Here is a 27691-nt window from a genome sequence, read left to right as displayed (position 1 = left end):
GCTTTGTAACCCGATCACAGTGTGCGTCTGTCCACCGACTCGGTCGATCGACTGACCTTCATAAAAATGAATCAGTCTTGGATCACCACCAGCTACCAAGCACCTGATGCTGATGTAACTGAATACATTTTTTTGAAATGTCAGATCCCTTCAAAGACTGCCTATGCTGATGCTGAGTGACTATCCTGTTATACTGAGTAATTATCCTCTTCCTCCTCAATGATCATGATGATAGCTTGTAAGAACATTTTGGTTCTGGGCGTCGCCAGTCCCGCCACCAGTGCCTAAGGCCCAATTTTTCAGCCCCTGTTTAACAGGGGCATGTAATTACAATTTTCAATGCAATTCTTTGCAGCAGGGCTAATTCCTGCACTCCAACTAGAGTATCTGTGAGGGGTTGCAGTGTTGTGGCACCAGTGCCTAAGGCCCAATTTTTCAGCCCCTGTTTAACAGGGGCATGTAATTACAATTTTTGATGCAATTCTTTGCAGCAGGGCTAGTTCCTGCGCTCCAACTAGAGTATCTGTGAGGGGTTGCAGTGTTGTGGCACCAGCACCAGTGTCTAAGGCCCAATTTTTCAGCCCCTGTTTAACAGGGGCGTGTAATTACAATTTTTGATGCAATTCTTTGCAGCAGGGCTAGTTCCTGTGCTCCAACTAAAGTATCTGTGAGGGGTTCCAGTGTTGTGGCACAAGCACCAGTGCCTAAGGCCCAATTTTTCAGCCCCTGTTCAACAGGGACATGTAATTAGAATTCTTGATCTAATATTTCACAGCAGGGCCCGTTTCTGCACCCACCAAGAGTATCTGTGAGGACTTACAGTGTTGTGGCACCAGCACCACCACCAAAGGCCCAATTTTTCTGCCCCTGTTCAACAGGGGCATGTAATTACAATTCTTGATCTAATATTTCACAGCAGGGCCCTGTGAGGGCTTACAGTGTTGTGGCCACAACAACACCTAAGGCCCAAATTTATGCTGAGTATATAGGGCAGGCCCCTACTTTCAAACATCCAACTTACAAAGACTCCTACTTGCAAACGGAAGGAGACAACAGGAAGTGAGATGAAATCTACCCCTAGGAAGGGAAATTCTCTCCTGTAAGAGTTAATATGGGAAAAAAATGTTCTCCTTTCCACTGATGCTTTATCACCAATCCTTGTTTCACAAAAAAAAAAAATTTTCAAAAAACATTTGTCATTGGGACAAAAAGTGAGGTGAAATCTTCTGAAGAGGAGCACAGACAGCAAAACAAATGTCACAGGGGTGATAACCCTTCCCTAGGTTTTCTAAAAAGCTTAAAATAGATTTTTTGGCTGGAGCTAAACACGTTAAAAATGTACCAGTTCAAAATTACAAACAGATTCTACTTAACAACAAACCTACAGTCCCTGTCTTGTTTGCACCGCCTGTATACTGCTGTTCAGAGTATATAGGGCCTGGGGGCCCCACACCTTTCCTTTTTTAATTTGGGCGCGGGGTTCCCCTTAATATCCATACAAGACCCAAAGGGCCTGGTAATGGACTGGGGGGTACCCATGCCTTTTGTCTCACTGATTTTCGTCCATATTGCCAGGATCCGACATTACATTAAAGCCGCAAGCAGTTTTAAATGACTTTTTTTCCTTTAAAAATTACATTTTGTGCAGGGACTGTTCTAAGCACGGGAAACACGCGCCACTTTACAGGCATACTATAGACAACCCCCAGGTACGATATTTAAAGGAATATTTCACTTTTTTTTTTTTTACTTTAAGCATCATTAAAATCACTGCTCCTGAAAAATGTCCGTTTTTAAAAGTTTTTTTTGCATTGATACATGTCCCCTGGGGCAGGACCCGGGTCCCCAAACCCTTTTTAGGACAATACCATTCAAATTAGCCTTTAAAATGAGCACTTTTGATTTCGAATGTTCGAGTCCCATAGACGTCAATGGGGTTCTAACGTTTGTGTGAATTTTCGGTCCGTTCGCAGGTTCTGGTGCGAACCGAACCGGGGGGTGTTCGGCTCATCCCTAACCAAGACCACAATATCTGCTCACTGGGCTTTTTGAAAAGTCAATACAGCAGTTCATTTCATTTTATCTCCACGAACATTCCAGGTGAGAAATTTCAATGTGGCCATAGTTATAGCAGGACAAAATACAGTATATGGGCTCAGCAAGTGTACATATCCCCAGAGCAGATGAGGGGAGCAATGTGTTGCATAGTTCAAGTAATATATCCCGCAGAGGTGTAAATACCCCAACTCATATGAGCATAAATCACAAACAAATCAGGCAAAATAGCCCAGTTAAAAAGGACATACACAATCGTTAGCGCATACGTTAATGAAAAATAATAAGGCACCATCTGGGACAATACACATAATAGACATCCAATGTATTACACTAGGAGGACAAATCCTCTGAAAAGCTTAGTGGGCAGCAGGGCTCCCGGTGGCCAACTACAGGCAGCTGGCAGTGATAGAATAAAGTTGGCTAAAACTACAGCAATTTTCTCACTTACGGTGACTTGCCAGGATATTAGTCCACAGCAGGAGATGCATGTAGCTGTCAAGGGATCCCCAGAACTCTGTGTGAAAGGTGTGCAAACCACCGCCAGGGCTATTCAGGAGGTCCAGTATTCGGGGCAAAGGAAGAAACTAGTACATAAACTGCAGGAAAGGAAAATAAGGGTCTGGAAAAAATAAACTGTCTCAGTTGCACAGTTTGAGGAATCAAAAAAGGGACCAAAACCCCCCTTCAAGGGAGGAACTAATAGACAATGGAGAGGAATAGGGTGCAACATTAATCAGGAGGGAAAGTCTCAAAAAGTATATAAGCTGTATGAAGAGCCTTCACCATCTCGCAGTCAACAGAAAAAAAGAGTGGAGCTAAAAGGGGCAGTTGCAGTGCTCTAAAAAAGCAGAGTACTCATGGCTCAAATGGGTTCCAGCTGTTCCAACCATGCAGAAGCTACCCCTGGATCCTCGAAAGAAATTAACTTTATCTTCATCAACCATGCGGAGACAAGCAGGAAACAACATAGCATATTTAGGATGGCTTTTTTTGAAGATGCCTCTTGATCTCTGTAAAGTTATGTTGCTGCTGAACCTTCACTGAAAAGTCAGGAAATATGTTGTAATAGGGAATGTTGCCTTTTTCTGGAGACAAACAGCAGATGGTATCATGATCCTTGTAGTTAAGTAATTTGGCAATAAAAGCTGGTGGAAGCACTCCTTGTGGTGGGGGTTTTGCCACCATGTGGTGTGCTCTTTCCACCATGAAGGATTGCAAGTAGGCCTCTCTACCGTAGGTAGTGATAAGCAGATCCTTGAGGAATGTGGCAGGATTGGCTTCCTCAGCACCCTTCGGGAGACCAATGAAACGGAGGTTGTTGCACCCCAAACGGTTCTTGAGATCGTCTTTCTTCTGTTGGAGTTGGGCAAGATGGTGGTGCACTTGATCTGAGGAGTCCTGCAGTGGGCGTAGTGCATCTTCCATACAGCCCAGGTGATGTTGGGCCCCTCTGACACAATCTCATAGCGTTTGAAAATTCTGGTGAATTAGATAGATATCCACTTTGACTTCTTCTATTTCAGAAGTGTCGTCTGGCAGATTGAGATTAGGTCCTGTACTTTGTTGTTATCAGCTGCCTGCGGATCATGTTCGGTGAAAGAGGAGCTGCCATCTTCCCCCATTGGTCTCGGTCTTGGCAGTGGAATTTCTCCAGTTTGGCGTCCGTTGTTTTGTGAGGGAGAGACATGGTGCAGTAGCTAGAGAGATCTCTCTGTGTAGAATAGCAGGGTGTATAGTAGCAGGATAACTGGCAGGAAAAAAGAAAGGATGCACCTCTGGCAGAGTTCAGCTCACCCATGTCCTACATCATGCAGCTTCAGGCTGTGCTCCCAATACTTTTATTTTTAGGATACACACATTGAATCGGGCTTTATATATGGAACTGTGAAGACCCAAGCAAAAAACACAATAGACCCAGAGACATAGTCTATAGGGTCCATCACCTTAAAACCTAGACAGGCATGGCAGAAAGGTAACTTCAGATGCATCAGACTTTTTTATTTTGATTTCCTGGAATAGAACCTTTACTGATTCCAGACTGGCGCCAGCTCCCATCAGAGGCGCCTATTCCACCACAGAACAAACATGAAAATAGCAAATCTCCCGGGAGAGAAAGATATTGAGCAGTATGGAGGATCTATAATTTTGCAATTTCTTCTTGTATACTGTATATTCTTCTATGTATTGTAGAGAGTCAGCCAGCGGCAGGGTTAAAAGAGGGTTAATTGAAGAGGGCAGGTACCTCTTCAGGCCTGTTTATTTAAGTGGTTGTAAACCTCAGTCATGAAATTTGGACAAAGCATATACTGTATATCTGTAGTGTTTACATCTCTCTCTCCAAAGCTCTAAAGCTGGGTTCACATACAGTATATGTGGCCATGGTTTCAGTGTGTGTGCGGGAGTCTGGTGCGGTTCTGTTCAGCGGTTCAGGTGTGATTCAGGTGCACATTTTTACCTGAAATCGCACCTGAACCAGACTAAAAACCGCACAGGACTCTTTTTAAGCCTCTGCCCCCCCCCCCCGCAAATGTGTGACCCAGCAGCTTTGAGGAAGGCTGCCTAGTCACATGTTATGCAAATCAGATGCAGTTCAAAGTGTCTTCTCTGGTGCTTCGTTCCTTTCTTAGCAGCATTTAGTTTTCCCAATACAAGAGATAAATTTGTGATGAGGAAGCTCAGCACGGTGCTTGTTTATTCAGAACACTCTTCTTCCTTTGCTCCTGTTTGCTGTGTATGGAGGGAGGGGTGCCTTTTCTCCAATCAGCTCTCACACAGTGTAACTGCAGCTCACCGCCCCCTCCTCTGTGATACTAGCAGTTGTAGAAGGATTTTTAACATGATTCTGCCCTTTTGAATGGGGTGTAGGGAGTCGAAGACGCTTCTCGGCCTTTTGGCTAAGATCAAATGTAGTATCTGTTCTTATCAGTTTCCAGGAGGTGGTGCTTGCTTCTGTCCCTGATCTATGGTGAAATAGTGAAGGGATGGCGGTTGCTATGCAAAGCCTGCTGGAGTAAAGGTGACCTGGAGCGGTTTGTTACCAAAAGGGAAGCCTTCTGATGGGGATAGAGAACCACAGGGTCTGATCCGGAGGGTCGGGCTTCTGGCCTAGATTGGGGTAGCTCTAGCTCCAGCCAGTTTTTCTGGGAGAGAATGCTTACTCCTCCTTTGGGGGGGGGGGGAGTGGTCAGTATCTCCCAAATATAATTAGGCAGGAGGAACGGAACAATGGTGGAGCCTGATGGTAAAGGGCTCTCACCAAGTTTCCTGAACTCCAGGCCTTCCTGGTTGGGGTGGGGGCTGCTGTGGTCTGGGCTGTGGGTCAGGGTTGCTTTGAAAAGCCAGTGGTGAATGTGCCCCTGAAGTGGCAGTTCAGGGGTGCCATATAGTCACTGTGTTTATGCACTTGATTTTATGGCACCATGGTCACTTCACCACTACACACATTTTTCACACCTGCCTCTTGGGCCGAGCCTTTTGGCTAGGACCAGGGGAAATTTTTTATGCCTGGCCGGAGGGCCGGCCATTGTATTGCACAATGGTCACTTTCACTCTCTCATCTTACTATCTCCCTCACTTTTTTATTTACCCCTGTGTTTGTCACTTTTTTGTATTTTTTTGTTTGTGATGTATACACGTTCTGTCACTGTGTGGTGAGTAGGGTGTTGGTCCTCGGGCCTACTCTGAAAGTCTTGGGAAGGGGTGGACATAGGCCTTCTGGCTTGGTTCGCCCTCTCCTTTGGGGGTCTCCCTTCGGGGGAGCCCCACCTGTACTTGGGTTGGTCTGTTTCGGCAGACCTTCCAGTAAACGGGGTCAGCCTGGTTTCGGCCAGATGGACCCATTGTCTGAGTACCTCAGTCCTTGTCTGGAGCCTAACGCCCCGGGGGATCAGGGTAAGGTCTTTCCCTCGTGGAGGACTCTGAACACCCGTTGCACGTTTTTGTGTTTCACTCTCTATGTGTGTGCACTTTTTTTAGGCACCGGGTGGAAGTTTTTGAGGTGTGTTTGCACGCCACTGGCTTTAAAAAAAAAAAAGTAGGGAGACGAAGACTACAGATAAAAAAGGAAAACAAAGGAGTATTTGTTTCATCCCTGTGTATCATCTGATGCCAGTCACTTCACTGGGTATATGAGAGGGTTTACAACTACTTTAAGCAGCTGGTCAGAGAGATTTGTTGATGACTTTTTTGCTGTTTGTGGTGAGGCGACCTGAATGCAGCATGGAAGCCTCCATACTCTGACTTTGACCTGCTGGGTGAGCAGACCTGTAACTGGGACTTTCTTTACTACATATGCTGTGGCTGGGATGCTAAAAGATTCATGTAAATGTAGCAGTACCCACGTAGGGGCTGCTGGTGATTGTGGTCCGTCTCCCAACCTGCACAGCCAGGCACATGAATTTCCAGACACGCTTTAGTCAAGAATCAGTGTTTGTACTTTGTTGTTGTGTTTTTTATTGATAGGGATATAATTTGGATGGGGATAGGGTACATATAGACTTGATTGAAGATAAAAAAATGCAGGGACTAACTATATACACCTCTGGTATATACAACCTCTCCTCTTTACCTCCAGCACATACACTTGATTGCAGACTATCACTCCCAGGACCAGCTAGCACTGTTGTTGAGGCCTGACAATGGCTCAGCCAGGCCCAAAGCAAATACCCTTTGCTAGCTGTCCCACGTGTGGCTACTGATCACAGTACTACCTCTTCAGACCCTGCCAGCCCTCCTGGCTGCATCTGCCTCTTTTCACTGCCCGTGCCACCACAGTGCTCCTGACTGGCTCTGCACCTATCCCAGACTGCTCCATCCCAGTCTTCTCAGACGTGCCTCCCAGTCCTCCTGACTGTGTGTCACTCACCAGCCCTCTTGGCTCTTGGAGGCTTGCCCAGCAGTATTCTCCTGCTGTCGTCCTTGCTCCCAGTGCCTCCTGGCCAGGACACCTCCATCCGTCTTGAAGAGGGCCCTGTCCGTACCCAAGCCTAGGCCCAAGGTCACCCCACCCAGACTGGGGAGCTCCCTCAAAGGCCACAACAGCCTAACACTCCATCTCCAGCTTCCACCTGAACTCTCCTCCCCAGCTAGGCTGACCCAGAGTATTTGAGGGGGCCTGCCCCCTTCCAATCCAAGTTGAGGATTGGTCAGGGCCTTCAGAATACTCCAGGCAGCTCCACCTTACTTCCCCTCCCATCTTTCTAGAAGGTTCCAGCACATTCTAAAAATAGAGGGGAGGTCTAGTGATGCTGCTTGTGAGTCATCTAGCTCTCCCTGGATTTCTGCCCGACCCAGAAAACAAACAAGCAGGCTTGGCTGCCAGCCAAGACTGCATAAATTAACCTACTCTACAAAAAAAAAAAACGATTAACATTTCTAGTACACTAGAGGGTGCTACATAAGCCTAGGTTCTGCTGATATCAAAAAGGAGTGGAGGTTGTATAAATTTCTGCTGTGTATGCCAGCCGACATACCAAGCTTAAATTTTGCACATGGTTTCCCCTTGAGGGCGGGACTGAGAGACAGAGTATCATAAAAAAATACAATAATCTTATTACATGCTTTATCAAAAAAACACAAAATATATACAGACATAAATAAGAAAAATCTGTGCAAAAAAGTTCAAGGGTGCATAACGTTTCAGAAGAATCACAGATAGGTAGGCACACAGGGTATGAACATATAGCAATAGGAAGTGCATACAGTGTTTTCCTACGTGTTACAGAGAAAAAAAACTCCTTCCTGAGGGATATTCTGATATGCATTTGATTCTAAATGTAGCAGTCTAGAGTATAAAAAGAACATATTCTCAGCAAAAAAAACATACTTCAACAGTGTTTCTCCATCCATCCAATGGCCGCAGATGGATCCAGACAAAGATGAAAATAAAAATATATGTGCACTGCTTGATACTCACATGCCCAACAAACAGTCGCAGAAAAATCAGAAAATAACTACAGTAGTCTGCAAATATATTAGAGTCATTATAGTGATTCTAGCCATCCCGATAGGTCAAAAACCTCACATACAGAGGTAGGCCTGGGGGTTAGGCAAAACGTTTGTCCATATTGATACTAATAGAGATCTTCCCAAATGTATTTTTTACATGAAAAAATATCATACCAAAAAAATAATAATTATAGAAATATATACCTTTAAAAGGTGCTGTGCGTGTACGGATAAGACTGAGATGAAAGTACAAACTTCAGGGGACAGGCAGGTTAAAATCCCCAATAGCAGAAGGTAAAAGGTAGCAGGGATAAGTTCTTCAAGGGTCCATATTGCAGGCACAGTTAGCTGATTACAGAGATCTATGGCGACCCATAAATACACATTTTCTCAAAGGAGCCAGTCTATAAGCAGCAAATGAAACAAACGCAGCATCAAACAAAGTGAGCCGAGAAGGGTTTCAGCGTAATAGACAAAATTTGAACTCTCGTCTAGGGACAAAGAGTGGAAAATACCAATAATGTACTTCACCTGAAGTCCTGTATATCTGGTGTGTGTTGCCTCATCCACAGTCACAGCACTAATGCTGCACTGCCAGGATTGCTATTAAATAGTAATCAAATGCCACAAACCCCACCTACTGTACAAGACAGGTGTGGGTGATAAAAATCACCCACACCCATCGTAATGCTGACACCGCGGTCCCCCGAGTGCGCACCACACGGCGTCACCCCCCGCCCACAATCAAGATGTCGGTGCAGGAGGAGTGACATCATGCGTCATGCTCCCACCAGCACGCAGGCACGGCTGCCCAGGGATCCAATGGGCATAGACTGGAGAGATAGGTGTTGCGCCTCCTAGCAACACTGCAGCACCTGTGCATGGGTTAGCAGCCACAATGACAGTCAAGCAATCAAGGGAGATGCAACAGGGATGCCTGGGGGAGACCAGGCATCCTAAGCCCAGGTGATGGAATCAAGAGGAGATGTGTGCCCACCAAAGGAGCCTGGGAGGTCACATGAAATTGCCGAATGGACAAAGACTAGACAGAAACTGTCCAGAACGGCCCCTGCGTGTCAGGGCTGCACATAGGGAAATCACACAACCCAATAAGCCTCTCCAGGCTGGAATAGAGTAAAAAGGAAGGAGAAAACGATTGAGGGAAAGAGAGATACAGGAAAGGAGGGGAAAGACAAACAAGAAAAGTCAAGGTATGGGAGCAAGGCTGATCCGTAGTCTGCAACCAAAGTTTGAATGGAATGCAAACTAAACAGCAGACATAGGGGTAGATATAGAAAATGGCATGAGGATAACAATGGGGAAATAATATAAAGGTGATTATCTCAAACAAACATACATCTTATAGGAGACACATGAACTATATAGATACAATCAATACATCATGTATATAAAATGAAGAATGAAAGCCTGAAACCCATAGAACTTATAGGTAAAATGGCGATATGGTCTCGAGAAGAGGGACCAAAAATCATTGGGGGGTCCAGTGAAACATTATGGGTTGTGCGTGAATTAGATCACTTCTCAATTCCTCCAGATACAAATCTCTCCAGTAAGGGCCTATAGTTCATGGCCTCGTTGAGGCCTGGAAAGGTTGTAGCTTGGAGCAGGAAGATCCATTTCAGTTCTTTTTGTAGTAGGGTTTTGTTCCAGTTCCCTGTCCCTAGGACTGGGATGTACTCTATCCAGGACAACAAACCTGATCTTGGGGAATACACTGTTGTGCAGGGATAGAGCATGCAGCCCCAAGGGGAGATCTGGAACACATTTCCTCATTCTCCAGATATGTTTGGACATCCTGGAGCGTAGCTCCACCTTGGTTTTACCCATGTAAAAAGAGCCGCAGTTGCAGAGTAGTAAATATACTACCCCCTTGGTTTTACAGTTGGCAAAATGCGCTGCTTTGAAGGGCCTACCATTCAGTAAGATACATGTGGGTCCCACCTGTATAAACTGACAGAAGGTGCAACCCCCCATGTACAGTGGGGACAGAAAGTATTCAGACCCCCTTAAATGTTTCACTCTTTGTTACATTGCAGCCATTTGCTAAAATTTAAAAGTTAATTTTTTTTTCCTCATTAATGTACACATAGCACCCCATATTGACAGAAAAACACAGAATTGTTGACATTTTTGCAGATTTATTAAAAAAGAAAAACTGAAATATCACATGGTCCTAAGTATTCAGACCCTTTGTTGTGACACTCATATATTTAACTCAGGTGCTGTCCATTTCTTCTGATCATCCTTGAGATGGTTCTACACCTTCATTTGAGTCCAGCTGTGTTTGATTATACTGATTTGACTTGATTAGGAAAGCCACACACCTGTCTATATAAGACCTTACAGCTCACAGTGCATGTCAGAGCAAATGAGAATCATGAGGTCAAAAAAACTGCCTGAAGAACTCAGAGACAGAATTGTGGCAAGGCACAGATCTGGCCAAGGTTACAAAAAAAATTTCTGCTGCACTTAAGGTTCCTAAGAGCACAGTGGCCTCCATAATCCTTAAATGGTAGACATTTGGGACGACCAGAACCCTTCCTATAGCTGGCCGTCTGGCCAAACTGAGCTATCGGGGGAGAAGAGCCTTAGTGAGAGAGGTAAAGAAGAACCCAAAGATCACTGTGGCTGAGCTCCAGAGATGCAGTCAGGAGATGGAAGAAAGCTGTAGAAAGTCAACCATTACTGCAGCCCTCCACCAGTCAGGGTTTTATGGCAGACTGGTCCGACAGAAGCCTCTCCCCAGTGCAAGACACATGAAAGCCTGCATGGAGTTTGCTAAAAAAACACCTGAAGGACTCCAAGATGGTGAGAAATAATATTCTCTGGTCTGATGAGACCAGGATAGAACTTTTTGGCCTTAATTCTAAGCGGTATGTGTGGAGAAAACCAGGCACTGCTCATCACCTGTCCAATACAGTCCTAACAGTGAAGCATGGTGGTGGCAGCATCATGCTGTGGGGGTGTTTTTCAGCTGCAGGGACAGGACAACTGGTTTCAATCCAGGGAAAGATGAATGCGGCCAAGTACAGGGATATCCTGGACGAAAACCTTCTCCAGAGTGCTCAGGACCTCAGACTGGGCTGAAGGTTTACCTTCCAACAAGACAATGGCCCTAAGCACACAGCTAAAATAATGAAGGAGTGGCTTCACAACAACTCCATGACTGTTCTTGAATGGCCCAGCCAGAGCCCTGACTTAAACCAAATTGAGCATCTCTGGAGAGACTTAAAAATGGCTGTCCACCAACGTTTACCATCCAACCTGACAGAACTGGAGAGGATCTGCAAGGAGGAATGGCAGAGGATCCCCAAATCCAGGTGTAAAAAACTTGTTGCATCTTTCCCAAAAAGACTCATGGCTGTATTATATCAAAAGGGTGCTTCTACTAAATACTGAGCAAAGGGTCTGAATACTTAGGACCATGTAATATTTCAGTTTTTCTTTTTTAATAAATCTGCAAAAATTTCAACAATTCTGTGTTTTTCTGTCAATATGGGGTGCTGTGTGTACATTAATGAGGGAAAAAAAATGAACTTAAATGATTTTAGCAAATGGCTGCAATATAACAAAGAGTGAAAAATTTAAGGGGGTCTGAATACTTTACGCCCCCACTGTATATGTGCCTTTGTTTTTGCAGGGATCACCTCGGTTCTCGCCTCTGAACTCACTTTGAACAACATAGTCCCTGATTGATGTTGCACGTTTAAAGGTAATAAGTGGTTTGGTTGACACAAATCTGCCCAGGTTAGAGTCCATGGACAGAAGGTGCCAATATTTTTGCACAATATTATGGATTTCATTGTGTTGATTAGAGTAGGGTATTATACGAGTTACATTGTCCATTTAACCTGCGCTTTTTAGTTTTTGAGGATATAAAAGTTCATATCTGTTTTTTTCCAAACATTTTTTATAGGCTCTCTTAAGACATGTTTTTGAGTATCCTCTATCCAGTAATCTTGTCTGTAATTTTTTAGCTTCGATTTGAAAGATTTTATCATCGGAGCAATTTCTTCTGGTGCGTAAATATTGGCTAAAAGGTATGGAGGTTGTAAGTGGACGTGGATGGAAGCTTGAGGCGTGGAGTATAGAGTTTCCTGCTGTCTGTTTCCTGAAGAGATGAGTCTGGATGGCACCCCCCTCCCCTCGGAGGACGGTGATATCCAGAAAAGTCACCTCATCAGAATGGTGAGTCATTGTGAAAGTTAAATTGAATTGGTTCTTATTGAGCCTTGCTAGAAACGCGGACAGCATCTCCGTTGGACCATCCCAGATTAAAAACACGTCATCGATGTATCTTACCCACATCATGATGTTGTCAGTGTACATCATTAGTTGCTCATCTGCCATCAGAGATCGCTCCCACTCCCCCAGGTTCAGATTGGCGTACGATGGGGCACAACATGTCCCCATCGCAACACCCTGCACCTGGAGGTAGTGGGAGCCATCAAAGAAGAAAAAGTTATGGTTGAGGATGAAGTCCTCAATTTGTTGGGATAAGATGTGACGGTTGGTGGCCAGACCCAACGTGTGCGGGATGGAGCTGTAGAGCGCCTCGACGTCAATAGTCACTAACGCCGAGTGCTCTGGAATAGACAGGCTATCCAAGATCTTGAGAAAGTGAATCGTATCCTTCATATAGGACGGTAGGCTGATTATGAAGGGCCTAAGATGTTTGTCGATTAACCGACTAAGTCTTTCAGAAATAGAGCCATTGCCCGAAATAATCGGGCGGCCCGGGGGGTTAGTGCTGTCCTTGGATCTTGGGGAGCGTGTAAAACGTGGGGCATCTAGGATGCTCAGTGCCTACATATTTCCAAGTGGTAGCTGTTATAATACCCCTTCTGCCCGCATCGTCTATTAAATCATAAAATTTGGCATTGAATTTGTCAATCATATGAGTAGGGATGGGACAAAACCAATTCTCATTTCTGAGAATTTTCTTGCACATGAAAATGTATTGATCATTATCCATGATGACGGTGTTGCCACCTTTGTCAGATGGTTTGATCACTAATGAGTGATTTTTTGATCTTTCAAGGCCTGTTTCTCCAAAGGGGTTAAGTTCTCCTTGGGATTCAGTTTAGATGATAACTTGTTTACTTGCTATATGTTCATACCCTGCGTGCATACCTATCTGTGATTTTTCTGGAAAGTTATGCACCCTTGAACTTTTTTGCACAGATTTTTTCTTATTTATGTCTGTATATATTTTGTGTTTTTTTGATAAAGTATGTAATAAAATTATTGTATTTTTTATGATACTCTGTGTCTCTCATTCCATGCCTTTAAAGTCAAGGGGAAACCATGTGCAAAATAGGTTCTGCTGATGGAAAGATTTACCTGCCATATGTAAACTGAATCTGAAGACAAAGACTGTCATTTTTCTATTTGGTGCTGAATAAAGCGGATTTTAGGTTTAATGAACTGTCTCCCAGAAGCCTGTTTACCCCTCTGATCCCTGCAGTATATTCTTTGCATTCAAATTTTTATTGAAAGCATAACTTACATGCCTCTGTAAAAAGCATAACATAGTCATATGGTAAATCAGAGCTCCTCGCAGGAGGAAGTACATGTTGTCAAGTGGAAGCATGACCATAGCAGTTGTAGTTCATGGAGCAGGGGATGCCCAGAGATGCTCAAGTCACAGTGGAAAGTGAAACGAATGAACACAATAAACTGTAAAACTCTAAATTTTAAACAATGGTGACCAGTTAACCCTCCTCAACCATAGCTCAAGGTTTTAGTTGGGACAACTAGGCACCAAAGAACATACAGTAAGGAGAAAGGGAGGAGAGAAAAAGGGAAAGGAAAAGGGTGAGGTCTCGGGGGGGGGGGGGGGGGGTTGAAAAAGGAGCAGCACCACAAGAATGCGTGGATAATGAATTGTGATGAGTCCATCTGACTGGTGCCCACAGTGTCCCTTCCTCTGTGGCACTGAGGCAACACAACTTCTTCTGGCGGACTGCTGTTGTTGCTGGAGCCTGAGCAATACCTGGGCTACTTCAAAGGGAAATTCAAGGGAGTCCTTTCTTTCTGGCACTCTCCTTCTCAGAAGAAACAATGAGCCTCTATCCCTTTTTTTTCACAGGGTAGCAACTCTCACACATTACACTGGCCCACTTGCCCACTGGCCCAAAGGAATCTCAAAGTGTCCTTGCTGAATGAAGTATCTTTGCAAAGTACAGTATCCTTTTTTCTTTCTTTTCCGAACAGCACTTAAGCAAACATAAGGGCCTTTTTGCCCAAAGATCTTCACAAAGTGTCCTTAGCAAAGTATCTTCACAAAGTGTCTTTGTGAACTAGGAGTTTACTCTGGTTTTGACAGGAGGAATCCTCTGTGTCAAAGGCATTTTTCCTCCAGATGATGAAACATTTGAAGTTTCAATAGTTCCTTCCTTCATTTGCAAGGATAGAAGGGAAGGGGAAACTTGGATAAATAGGGCCTTTAACCCTGTGAACGACAAGCCAACTGTGGCAATCCTTCGAACTCAACAGCCCTTTACTGACAGTCCTTAAATTCGGCTTGGATTTGGCACACCTCAATAGTAGTGATCTGGATGAGGGATCTGCTTTCCGGACTCACGATGCTGAGAGACCAAGCTTGGCTTCTCCCATCTGGGTGATTGATCTCCACTTAGTCAATGCGTATCGACCTCCCCAGATTCTAATTCTCTTTGATGGAGAGGAAGGTGTCTCATAGGGGTGATCTGGATAAGTTCCGGTGTGGCTAGGGGACATATAGGAAGTTCCAGACGGCTTCATCACACCAGGCATCCCTCTTGCTCTCAATCTCTTCCATGATCTTCCTCAGATTGTATGGATAGTCATATCTGTACTCCATGGCCACCTTCCTCTGGAGAAGCTGTTGAAAATGGGAGAACCTGGGGAGTTTCTGCCTATCACCTCTCCCAGGTGGGGCATACGGGGGTCTCCACTTTGGTGATCAGTTTTTGGTAGATGTCAATCTGTGCTCGAGCCCGAACATAGGTGCAGGAATAGGTCTGGGACCCTTGTGGCATAGGCCTCGCAGAACCCCAGATTCCTCGCACACCTTATGCGAACAACTACCGCCTCCGTCTCCTCACTGAGCAAACTGGGACTTGGGGAGCTTCTTCTTCCCTCTGGCCCCCAATCCCACTCAGTCTTGGCCTCTGATCCCCAATGACTGATTCCCTCTTCCAGGGACCCAAATCGGTGCTCGAACCGTGGATACCCCACATCATTGATTCCTACCTCCTCCTCACTGGACGAACTGGAGGACTTCCACTTTTGTATCCATTGAAGCCCTCTGCCTCTTTAAGAGCTGGACTGTTGGTTGCTGCGGCTGTCACTGATGCACCCTGTGGCCATGACTTGGCCTTTATAACCTACAGATATTTCACCTCGGATACATGGATCTCCCTGGTCTGAGAGATGTTGGTGCGGGTGTGCACCACTGGTTCTGGCCCCAGCGGTGTTCTCAGCACTCCCTGCATGGTACAGTAACCCCTTCAGTAACCCCTTCACTGCTGCTCTCACGCTACTCAGTTTCCATGAATAATACTGTAATGCAGACTGTGTTCCCTGCCACACACACACCCTCATCTGTCGACACTTGAGCCCGGGTTGCATTCTCCTGCTCACATGGCAGCCCAGCTCCCTCTCTGCTGCTTGAAATGGTCCTGCTGTTGCTAGCTGCATGGCAGATATTTCCTTTCCCAGCACATATACAGAAACAACCCCTGACGCGCCAATTCCTGCGTCCCGGCTTGCTGTTTTCCTGAACACAACTTGAAAGCACACTTGCACTGATTACTATGAAGCAGATATCACTTTCCTCCACAGTGCAACACATCCTTTCACTGACACTCCAGCACTTTACTTGAGAAGCAACCACTGCTGTAATGCAGACAGACATCCCGGACGAGCCCCCAAATGTAGCACTGTCCCCGTAGGGCTTGCTGAGTGTTGACTTCGTAGGCCTCTTTCTGATTACCTGCAGCTGGTTACCAAGATTTTCCACTTGGTTGCTGAGGATTCCCACTTAGTTGCTAGGGGGTTCCCACTTTGGTTGCTAGGGGTTCCCACTTAGTCCCGCCTTTCTCCTGCTTGCTCGTTACTCAATGACCTATCCAGGGTATCTGTGTTTTTGTATTTTATTTTGGAATTTGGATGGGAGAAGGGATGAGTGGGATACTCCAACTGGAACTATTCACAAAGGATAAAAACAACTCTCACTTGACCTCTCCGGATTATTAGCAGAAGCAGTCACACTGCTTCAACCATTCAGCCACATGTATGGAGTAGTTAAGTCTTCTTGCTCTCACTAGCAACAGACTTGATGCACTACATTATCTTCAGGACACTCTCTAGCATCCCCTTTACTGACACCCATCCACCGACTCTTTTAGCTGAAGGGGGAGGCCCTCACTCAAAAGACCCCAAAGATACAATCTGTACTCACAGTAGGCAGAATCAGATCCTTCCTGTAAGCTCCCTTCCAGTAAGCTCTTCAGGACCTCTGGATTCAGCTTCTCTCTCTAGGCCCCTTGGTCGACCACCCAGGGCAGCCGCTCCCTCCCTCCTGGACTCTGTTCCCCAGATCAACTAACTCTGAGCACACTTACTACAGTATCCCAACATGCAATGCAGCACTTTCCCTCTGCCAATTGTGAGGGCTGTAACAAAGCCTGTGCACTCACTTGTCAGGTCCCCTTCCACTGTCCAATATGCCTACCTATTGGACCAGTGAGGGACAGTCAGAACAAGCTGAGCTGCATCTGAGCCTGCTCCCTGGTAGGCAGAGAGCACTCTAAGTTTTACCTGACCATCTTCCTGGTAAACGGAAAGACCAAAAACTATACTCTCTTCTAGCACCTAACTAGGAGGGTGCTACATTTGGATATCTCCCAGGTTATGAGTCTAAAGTGTATGTCTCTTAAAAGTAATAAATGCACAAATTTCTGCAGAAAAAAATGTGAATTTATTATTTTTTCGTGCAGGATCCTGAAAAGTATTGCACCCCTGATCAGTGGATCAGGGGTGCAATATCAGGCTTCAGCAGACAACCCCTGCAGCTTTTAGCCCATACCTCCATATGGTCTGTCAGCTTTGAAGCTGCTCATCAGCGCCCTCGCAGATCATTCAGAACTACACGCTGCCTGCTGCAGTGGATGACGGTACTTGTAGTTCATTTATTCACAGGAAACTGTGAATGAATGATGTGGCTATGTGAGTTGCCATGCTGTTTTTGAATTGTGACAGAGGGTGCAGGGAGAAGAACCCCGACCCACTGTCACACTGAGCGGTGGAGAGATGGCAGGAGCTGAAACATGTTACGTGTTGCACCCTAAATATGGGTGAAGCATGTAACATGTTCCAAAATGCGAACCTATACTTTAAGGATACACTAGGATACTGACCAAACTCAGTATGGGCTGAACTTGCAGGAAGCTGTCAAAGTATAGCAATTTATGGGCCCAACCAGCAGCAGCTATGGAAGTCCCCATCTCCCAGGGGGCAGGGATGCTGGTGAAATCAATGGCTTAACATGGCCATATGCCCATATTTGGACAGTGGTTGTGGGATAAGGAATTTAATGGCCACAGCTGATCTACATACCTATCTTGTTTTCTGTGGGTCCAGGCTGAACAGAGTTCAGCTGGAACCTTAGCTTATCCTTACTTCTAATATTCATTGGACAAAATGAAGAAAAATACTTTTCTCATATGCTCTATGAGAGGCACACAACCCTCTCATATTGGGTGCTTGTTTTTGGCCAGTCAAAGTGATTCTGAGATATATTTTCATATAAGGAACTTATTATGTAGAGCAACAATTCTTTTTTTCAGATCCTCAAAGAGTTCTTTGCCATGAGGTGTCATGTTGAACTTCCGGTGACAAGTATAAGAGAGTGAGAGCGATAACACCAAATTTAACACACCTGCTCCCCATTCACACCTGGGACCTTGTAACACTAACAGGTCACATGACACTGGGTAGGGAAAATGGCTAATTGGGCCCAATTTGGACATTTTCACTTAGGGGTGTACTCACTTTTGTTGCTAGCAGTTTAGACATTAATGGCTGTGTGTTGAGTTATTTTGAGGGGACAGCAAATTTACGCTATTACTACTTATACAAGCTGTACACTCACTACTTTACATTGTAGCAAATTGTTATTTCTTCAGTGTTGTCACATGAAAAGATATAATAAAATATTTACAAAAAATGTGAGGGGTGTACTCACTTTTGTGAGATACTGTACATTAGGGTTGCCACCTCATCCCTTTAAACCCGAAAACATATGAAGTACACAAGTTCTGAGGCTAATTTAATGCAGATAAGGCACCAAGTGAGTTTAATTACCACCTTAATTAGCCACAGAAAATGTGTAATTATTATGTGTTCGGGTTTAAAGGGATGAGGTGGCAACCCTACTGTACATACAAAGTTATATAGTTGGTAAGGTTGAATAAAGGCACCAGTCCATCCAGTTTAAACTGTGTGTGTGTTTGAGTTTAAAATATGATCTGGGGTGCATTTTTAACATGCATCAAACATGCATAGGGCATTTGGGGAGCGTTTTTACTGTGTGTTAAGTGTGCATCAAGCTCAACGAACAATTTCCATAAATGCTATAGGCGCGTTTTTTAAGCGTGTGCATTTTGAGCAGATGTGAACAGGGCCTAAGTGAGGAGGAAATGTTATTTAAAATACTAAGGGCTCATTTAGACGTGCAAAGCAATTTGAGCACCCATTAACACACATAATGCATTAAAGTGTGTTAATTGCGTGTTTTTGGTGCATTTTTTATGCATTTGCAATGTGTTAAAAAAACGCTTGCCAAATTCCCCCTCTGTTTTTTTTATTGTATAGAATTTTATTATTATTATCATCTTGGCTAGTAACACTTTCTAAATGCATATCAAATGCGCTGTAAATGGGGGCATTTGTGACACGCTTGAAGTGTGTTTGCAGCGCGTTTACATTGACATCAATGGAAGCATTTTTAGGTTTGCACCTGAGATGGGAGTTGTGTGTGATTGCTTTGCCAAAAATGTCCCTGCGTTGCTTTGCCAAAAATGTCCCTATAGCAATTATAGCATGTTTAGGATTCATTTAGAAAGTGATGATAATACAGAAATCCATACAATTAAAAACAACACAGAGGGGGCACCTGGCAAGCGTTTTTTTAATGAGAAGCAAACGCATTATAAATGCAGCAAAAAAAGTCTTTAATGCATTAGGTGTGATAATGGGCACTCCTATTCCTTTGCAGGTCTAAATGAGCCCGAAGACATTTTCTTACTTTTTTCTTCTTTTCTAAAGCTGTACTGAGTTGTCCTGTTTATAAATAGCAAATATGATTAGGTTAGGGTGATGTCAGCAAACATTTTTTCTGTACACATAGTGGGTCTCCCTGCATACAGTTGATTAGTAAAATTGAAAACAAGAGAAGGGAAAAGTATCCAGCAACCTAGAGAATTATGAAGAAGGAGATAAAAGTAGGAGAATGAAAAGGGGGGGCACAATTTGGGGCCCAGCTGCTTGAGAATGTGGCCACCTCACCACATATCTTTAAAATAACATTTAATTGTTGTTTACCATGGTCCCTTATTAATATGTTAATGATATTTCCGGGAAGATCCAATGGGAATGTGAGGAATTTTCTGGAAGTTGGGATTGTCTATACTGTATAAGAGCTGTGTGTGGGAGGCTTATTCCTTTTCCCCTGGGACATGAGCAGCAGCAGAAGAGCTTGCCTTTAGCATTCACATGGAGTCCCTGGTCAGGTAGTTGTGGGAAAAGGCCAGCAGTGACAGGAGAGAAGCAATGCTTCGGCGCTGTTTAGCATTACCTGAGGAGAATGAGAAGAACAGCAGGAGCAGAATAATGGAGGAAGCGTGGGTTGCCCATGGGCGCAGCGGAGGAGTTCGAGCCAGCGTGAGGAGGAGCCAGCCCTGCATGAGAGCCCATGTCGCTGCATTACAGCCCAGCCACAGGGGAAGCCAAAGAGGAATGAGAGCTGCAGAGCGGAGCAGCGGAAGATGGTGGCAAGAAGAGACAGTCCTTTTTCCCGTCATCGATGAACAGAGGAGGAAGCCGGGGCAAAGCCAGACAGACCGCAGAGTGGAAAGAAAGGGGACAGCTGTCCTCTCCACGGCCCCCAGAATACAGGAGTCATTTCAGCAGGAAGTAGGGTATGGAGATGTCCAGCATGTCATGTCCTTGGCTGTGCATACCCCTCAGGTCCCTGAACCAAGTCTGCTGCTGGAAGGGATGGCTCAGCAGGAGGCGGGGCAGCTTCCAGCAGCTGGTGAGTTTACACAGTTTAATGCCTTGTCTAATTGAGTGGCTCTTTAGTATATAAATGTATCTCCTCTGTTTAAACTGTCCACTCTTTTCCTTCAGCTCATGTGTCTTCTGCAGTCCCTGCTATTTCTCAGAGCTTTACCCCTTTTAACTCATTATCTCAGCACAATTTAGGCCTATTGGTACTAGTGGGATACAAAGCAATTTATCGGTCCTTGAACCTGCGAGTGCTGTGGTTCTTGCTAGGAACAGTATTGCTGAAGTGTGCATGAAAGATGTTATGTCCTGTGAATTGTACCCCTTAGGTTATCATTTAAACTTGTCAGTGAAAGAAAGGATATGGACAGGAGTAGATAAATACCCAGGTCTTTTCATAATTGGCTTCAGGCCTTTTTCATTAATTCTGGCAGATGGTATTTTTATGACGAGTCGTTTAGAAATAAATTGTCCATTCACACCTCGCTCAGGTGGGGCATGAAAAATGTGGGTTTGTGGCTTAATTTGATTTTGTCCCAGAAACAATTAACACCGATGCAGAGTATGGTTAACCCTTTGAATACAGCCTATAGAAGAGGCTGTTGTTTTTTTTTTCTTTCTATAAAAGTCAATGCCGAGGGAATGCATCCTGTAAATACAGGCAGGAAGGTGCCTTTTGTGCAGGAGCGCACCCAGTTGTCATGTGCTTTAAGAAGCATGCGATTACAGGGTTCAATCAAGCACAGAAGGATATTTTTTCCTAAAAGCCTGCATTCTAGGTGGCTGAAAAAACTGCACCCACGTTTGGACAAGTACCCAAACAGGGAGAAGGCGTTTTTTTATCTCATTGAAGGTTTTTTCACAGGTTCCCCCCCCCCCACAAACTTTTTAGGAGAAGGAGGTACGTTGGTGAGTAATTGAAGTCAATTGAGTCTTTTCTCCAGGTGGTTGGGGACAAAGCGTGGTAAGAGATAGCTGAAGGGATCATTGAGGGTCCTTTTAGGTACCCGCCTTTTAGGAACTTTCGTGTGTCCCCACAGGGGGGAGGTTCCTAAGTGGGAACCCAATGCCTTCCGCCTTATTCAATACCTGTCTTTTCCGAAAGGGAGTTTGTTAAATTATGACATTGCTGTGGCCTCTTGCTCAGTATCTTACGTGTCATTTGAGGATGCAATTGTCAAAATTAGGTCATTTGGGAAGGGAGCTCTATCAGCTTTTCGCTTCTTGCCAATCTCCCCATCAGCCTTCAACTCCCTGGGTTTTCAGTTTGAGGGCTCCTACAGTATTTCTTGGTCAAGTGTCTTCCATATTCTTCAATATTTGTCTGAAAGTGAAAGGCACTCTGGGAATATTTAATAATATAACCGACTCGTTGTCTCGGTTTTAGATGGACCGTTTTCGCAAGTTTCTTTTAGAGGCAGACAAGGAGGGTATCCCTTTGCAAATGTGGCATATAATATGAAGTTGGCGTCAGAAACTATTAAGGGCTCGGTCGCTCCTAAGACTTGGGCGAGTTATTCGGCCGCTTGATGTAGCAGGATGGCATTTGCGAGCAATGAGGGTTTTAGTATATACAGGCCATCAGAAGAGGGTATTTTGGCTTTCGTGACATCCCTCACACAGCAAAAGTTTTCGAGCAGTCCTGTAGTGAAGACGCTGATGGGCATCTCCCTTTTCTTTTGTTTAAAGGGGCTCCCTAATTGTATGTCTTCTTTTTAGGTTAAGCAGGCCATTAAAGGATACAAAAAGGTGACTTTTGTGTCAGACAGCAGGAGACCTATTTCTCTGGAAATTCTTTGTGGTTTTAGTGCAGCTATTTTTGCAGTTTGTTCCTCTGCATAAGAAGCTTTGCTTTTTAGGTCCGCGTTTATCCTGGTAATTTTTTTGGGACGTTTCATATCTCAGAGCTTGTGCTGGGATCAAAAAATGGCTGCTCAGGTATCCTCTATGATCATATGGCTGTGGAGCAGTCAGCTGTTCACATTCTTATAGCATTCTAAAATGGATCCCTGTGGTAGAGGTTCATGGTTCAACAGTTTCTGTGAGTCAGGCCTACTGTGGTTGGGCATTTCATTTTAAATTTAGCACCTCTAATGAAGTACCAGCTTGAATTTATTTTTTGCAATTGCCTCAGACACATGGGTCTAAGTCATTTTAAGTTCTCCTCACACTTTATAATAGACGCATCTTCAGCGGCGGCCCGGAGGGGTTTGGAGGAATCGCCCATTAAAGAAATGGGGAGGTGGAAGTCAAAATGTGTTAAATTGTATGTGAAACCTAATCTCTTTGTTACATTTTTCAGACTGGCATCGCACTGTATAGATTCAGGGACAGAGCGGCTCAACATAATTACTCATTGAACTTGTCCTTGCATCCGGAATCCTTTACATATTTTGGAAAGGTGTGGGAGGCCTCGAGTAGTATCAGTTATATTTTCATTTATCAAGGTTATTTCAGGTTTGGCCCCTGCCTTCTATATTAGTCATTCATCTAGGGGGTAATGATTAACCACTTCCGGACCGCCGCACGCCGATATACGTCCTTACTTTGAAGAGGAATATCGTTGTTATGGCAGCAGCTGCTATAACCCCGGTATCCTCTTCTTCGGCTGGCGGTCCGCTTCCCAATAAGAGTGGTCTCTGCGGCGGATCCACGGCGAGATCACTTTTATCAGCGGCAGGAGAGGGGTCCCGCCGCTTACCGGTGCCCTCCGCCGCTTACCGAAGCTGTCAACAGCAGCGGAGGTGATCGGATCTTCACTTTTGCTGGGTATGGAGATGAGTGAGGGGAAGATGGCCGCTGCCGGTCTTCATAACATTGCAGGACGGAAGCGACGTCAAAACGTCACTTCCGCCCATAGCTCTTAAAGGGACACTTTTTAAAATTTTTTTTTTAAATGACAAATTTATTTATTTATTGCATTTTAGTGTAAATATGAGATCTGAGATTTTTTACCCCAGATCTCATATTTAAGAGGTCCTGTCATGCTTTTTTTCTATTACAAGTGATGTCTACATTCCTTGTAATAGGAATAAAAGCGACAAAAATGTAAACGCGCCTGTCTCGCCGAGCTCGCGTGCAGAAACGAACGCATATGAGTAGGGCCCGCATATGAAAACTGTGTTCAAACCACACATATGAGGTATTGCCACGATCGGTAGAGCAAGAGTAATAATTCTAGCCCTAGACCTCCTCTGTAACTTAAAACACACAACCTGTAGAATTTTTTAAACAAAAAAAAAAACATTTTTTGAAAACCTGTTTTTAACTTGTAAACAACACATCTCAAAAAGATGCTCGGTCCTTAAGTGGTTAAGGTAATATTAGGATGATAGATTTGTTGTTCATGAATAAACGGGATCTCCACCATTTTAAAATGACTTGTACAATGAAATCATTCCACATCTTTCTTGGCTGTCCTCGCCTCAGAGGAGGGTTATGGAAAAGATGAGGAAGTTAATTATTAGGGCTATGCAAAAATACATGCCCATTATTGGTTGTCATATAGATGCGTAGATCTGGTGGATGGAATCCCGGGGCTTTACAGGCATGGGGTGCACCTCTCAGATGTAGGTGTCGACGTATTCAATCTTGGCCTGCAGTGCGAGATTGAAATGGCCGCAGTTGTTGGGGTGGGCCAGGCTTGAAGCAAGTCTGGCTTGTGGTGTGATTTTTATATGTTAGAATGTTGGTGACTTGCCGCTCGAATTCTGATAACTGGGCATATTAATAATTTTGTGTCCATTAAGTGATGATGAAATTTATTATCAATATAAACAATAATTGTTATTTTTATATTACCCAATAAATGAACCGCTGCCAAGTTTTGCCAAACTTGATTCTTTGTCTAATTATTTATTGGGTCGTATCTGGGGAATGGTTTTGTTCGGGAGAATGTGGCCTACGATCTCATGAAAAGGGGGGGCACAATTTGGAACCCACCTGCTTGAGATTGTGGCCACCTCACCTCATATCTTTAAAATAACATTTAATTGTTCTTTACCATGGTTTAGCAGGAAAAGGTTACTGTCCCTTTAAATATGTTAAGGATATTTCCAGGAATATTCCAATAGGAATGTGAGGAATTTTCTGGAAGTTGGGATTGTCTATATAAGAGCTGTGTGGGGGGATTTTTCCTTTTCCCCTGGGACTTGAGCAGCAGCAGAAGAGCTCCCTCCCTCCCTAGTCTCATGCACTGTTTATGTGGTTGGGTCACCCTGGATTTCTAGGGGGGACGTGATTTGTATATGTTAGAATGTTGGTGACTTGCTGCTCGAGTTCTGATAACTGGGCAGATTAATAATTTTGTGTTCATTAAGTGATGATGAAATGTATTATCAATATAAAGGATAATTGTTATTTTTATATTAAACCAATAAATGTGCCGCGGCCAAATTTTGCCAAACTTGATTCTTTGTATAATTATTTCTTGGGTCGTATCTGGGGTATGGTTTTGTTAGGGAGAGTGTGGCCTACAATGAAATATTGTATAATGCATAATGAAAGCAAATTGCATTTAGAGAACATACAAAGATAAACTTGTGGTGCTAAAAGAAACTTGTACTGACTTAAATATATATGTTGCCATCACTGAGATCTTTAGACAATGCTAGTAGCCTGGCTTCAAAATAATCTAAGTCACAAACCCAGAAAAAATATGCAAATTAGGACTTCTGATTTCTCGTGATCTGTGCTTGTTATAGGTCATTTACTAAACTGAATCCATTCTTTACAGTTGTGATTAAGTAGTAGTTATTCAGCAGTGATGTCTTGTAACAATCTGCTACCTTTGTTTCAGGTCGATGGAGCAACTTGTACAAGGTCCCTTACAATTGGATTGGTACAGGGCATGTTGTATATCAAGGAGCCTTTTACTACAACAGAGCTTTTACAAAAAACATTATCAAGTATGATTTGAAGCAGCGTTTTGTAGCAGCCTGGACACTTCTTCACGATGTGGTATATGAAGACACCACTCCATGGAAGTGGAGAGGTCATTCTGATATTGACTTTGCTATTGATGAAAGTGGCCTCTGGGTCATTTACCCATCTGTGGACTATGATTATGCTCAACAAGAAGTCATTGTCATCAGCAAACTTGACCCCAATGATTTATCTACAAAGAAGGAGACAACATGGAAGACTGGCCTGAAACGGAATTCCTATGGAAACTGCTTTATTGTTTGTGGAATTCTGTATGCTGTGGATGTGTATAACCAAAAAGAAGGGCAAATTTCCTATGCTTACGATACTCACACAGATACTGAAGCAGATCCAAAGTTGCCTTTCATTAATGAATATGCCTTTACAACACAGATTGACTACAATCCTAAAGAGAAAGTACTATATGCTTGGGACAATGGGCACCAGTTGACATACAAAGTGAACTTTGTTGACTGATTGGATTGATAGCTTGTTAAGACATAGATCAAGCCTATGCAAAGAGTGCACTTTTAAGAATCAATTAAAACAAGTTGCTTGGGGAGCAACTCAAGTATTATTTTGGGAGTCAGAAGAGGTTTAGCCATGAAAAGTGTAATGGTTCAAGTAACATGGTATGTGACTAATCCCTTATCATGAAACTAAACAATACTTTGGATGTGTGAATGGACATGGAATGAATGCCCCATAGTATAATAAAAAGTCTATTTTAATTGTCAGCCTTTTGACATCCTATATTTTTTAGCTTACTCCGATGAAAGCAGTTAAACAGATATAGCACAAAACACTTGGGATCAACTATGCATTCAAAAGGACCACCAAAGGACCCCCCCCCCCCCATTCTCCACGAACTTCTAATTCTAATTTTTTACTATGTACAATGTTTTTGGGGTTATTTTATCATACTTTATTTTTATGAAGCAGAAAATGTGTTTTGTGCAATTTTTAAAAAGTATTCTACTTCTGTTAAAAGATTAGGAAAATGGGAATGAATTTGCCTCAGTCGCCAAGAGCAAACAGCGAAAAAGACATTTGCAAAGCATACGGATCTCCTCTTGTTTTGTTCAGCCTTTGCTGACATACTGCATGCTCATGTCCTGTGAGTTCTGATGGTCTGTCACCATTTTATTCTCAGTGTTTGTGTTTTAGCGTTTGTGTTTTTTTTCTCTAGCTAGAGTTCAGCTTAAAGAGTAACTCCACTTTTCTTAAGAAAATAACAGTTGCCTTTGTGTGATCAGTGTACATGAGTTTAACAAACACATTTCTACCTGTTTCTACTCTGAAGAAAAAAAGTTTTGTTTGCAGAGTTAATTTGAATGGGAGTGACCTTTTCATTAATAATCAGCTGATGCACTTGCAGTGTAAAGATGAGGAAAATGCAGGGTCTGCAGCCCTTTTGAAGGGATTTGAAAGATCCTTTGGAAGTATCTCACGAAAAATGAAATACCTGAGGATACCTAAAATCTAATTGTATCTTAGTACAGACATCTGACAAAATCATTGAGCTAATTACGCAAGCAGTAAATTACATTTCTGGTTCTGTTCTATACTTCAATGACGTACCAACCATATCCAGGTTGCCATATTGCTGTGAATTTTACAGAGAATTATGGCGCTGCAGTTTGAAAGAGAAAGGTATTTTTTATTGACATTCGATTATGATATGACTTGTGTAGCAATTGCATATCCTATATCTTTTTATTAGCTATTAGCTATTTTTTTCCAAACAAAAGTGGAGTTACCCTTTAAGTGATTGCACTGGTAAAGTGAAGTTTAAGTGCAGTGTTTTGTTTTTTATCCATTTTTGTTCACTAAGGGGCCTATTTATAAAATATTTATTGGATGTCACAAAAATTCTTTCAAGTTGCATGACTTTACCCCATATTTTCACTAATACTATAGCTTTCTATGATCGGCTTCATCCAGTAGCCAAAATGCAGTATATTTTTCTGAATTACTGCAAGAAAATAAATGGAATTTTTGGCCACTAAATGAAGCTAGGAAGTCATAGTATTAGAGAAAATATGATCAAAATGTATGCAGCTTGGACAAATGCTTCTGACATTCGTCCAACAAATGTTTTATAAATAGACCCCTAGGTGTACATAGAGCTGATGATGCAATACATTTAGGTTTGAAAATATTTGCTTAATTCTCCAATTAGAATGGGTAGCCATTTTTTTTAGAAAAACCTGCTGAATTTCGATCCATCTATGGCTGCTCCTGTTCCAGAAAAGTGGATCTTATGATCTAGTTCTCTCGAACCAGCTTGCTGAAAAATTTTCCTCTGAAACAGCCAGGTAACCAGCACTTTTAGATAGAGGATAGCATTGGCATCCTAAATGCTTCTCTTAGAAAAGATTTTTTAAACACAAACTCTAACCATCCACTTGGAATTGGGAATTTCTTGTAACATAAATCTTTAAACATATTTACTCAATCTAATTTAATA

General features: G+C 43.4%; 1 protein-coding gene and 1 pseudogene across 1 annotated transcript in view; both read left to right on the top strand.

The window, feature by feature from the left end:
• The window catches only part of OLFML2A (olfactomedin like 2A), a 532150-nt gene extending 506192 nt beyond the window's left edge, over nucleotides 1–25958 (top strand). Inside the window, exon 8 of the mRNA XM_073600361.1 lies at nucleotides 25097–25958. Coding sequence (XP_073456462.1) covers nucleotides 25097–25698 — 602 coding nt within the window. The 3' untranslated portion in view covers nucleotides 25699–25958. The remainder of the gene's footprint in view (nucleotides 1–25096) is intronic.
• LOC141109083 (U2 spliceosomal RNA) lies at nucleotides 4933–5064 on the top strand (annotated as a pseudogene).
• Nucleotides 25959–27691: the final 1733 nt, after the last annotated feature.

This window comes from Aquarana catesbeiana, linkage group LG09 (genome assembly GCF_042186555.1).
Source record: "Aquarana catesbeiana isolate 2022-GZ linkage group LG09, ASM4218655v1, whole genome shotgun sequence".
NCBI classification, from domain to species: Eukaryota; Metazoa; Chordata; class Amphibia; order Anura; family Ranidae; genus Aquarana; species Aquarana catesbeiana.
This window is presented reverse-complemented; position numbering and strand designations above follow the sequence as displayed.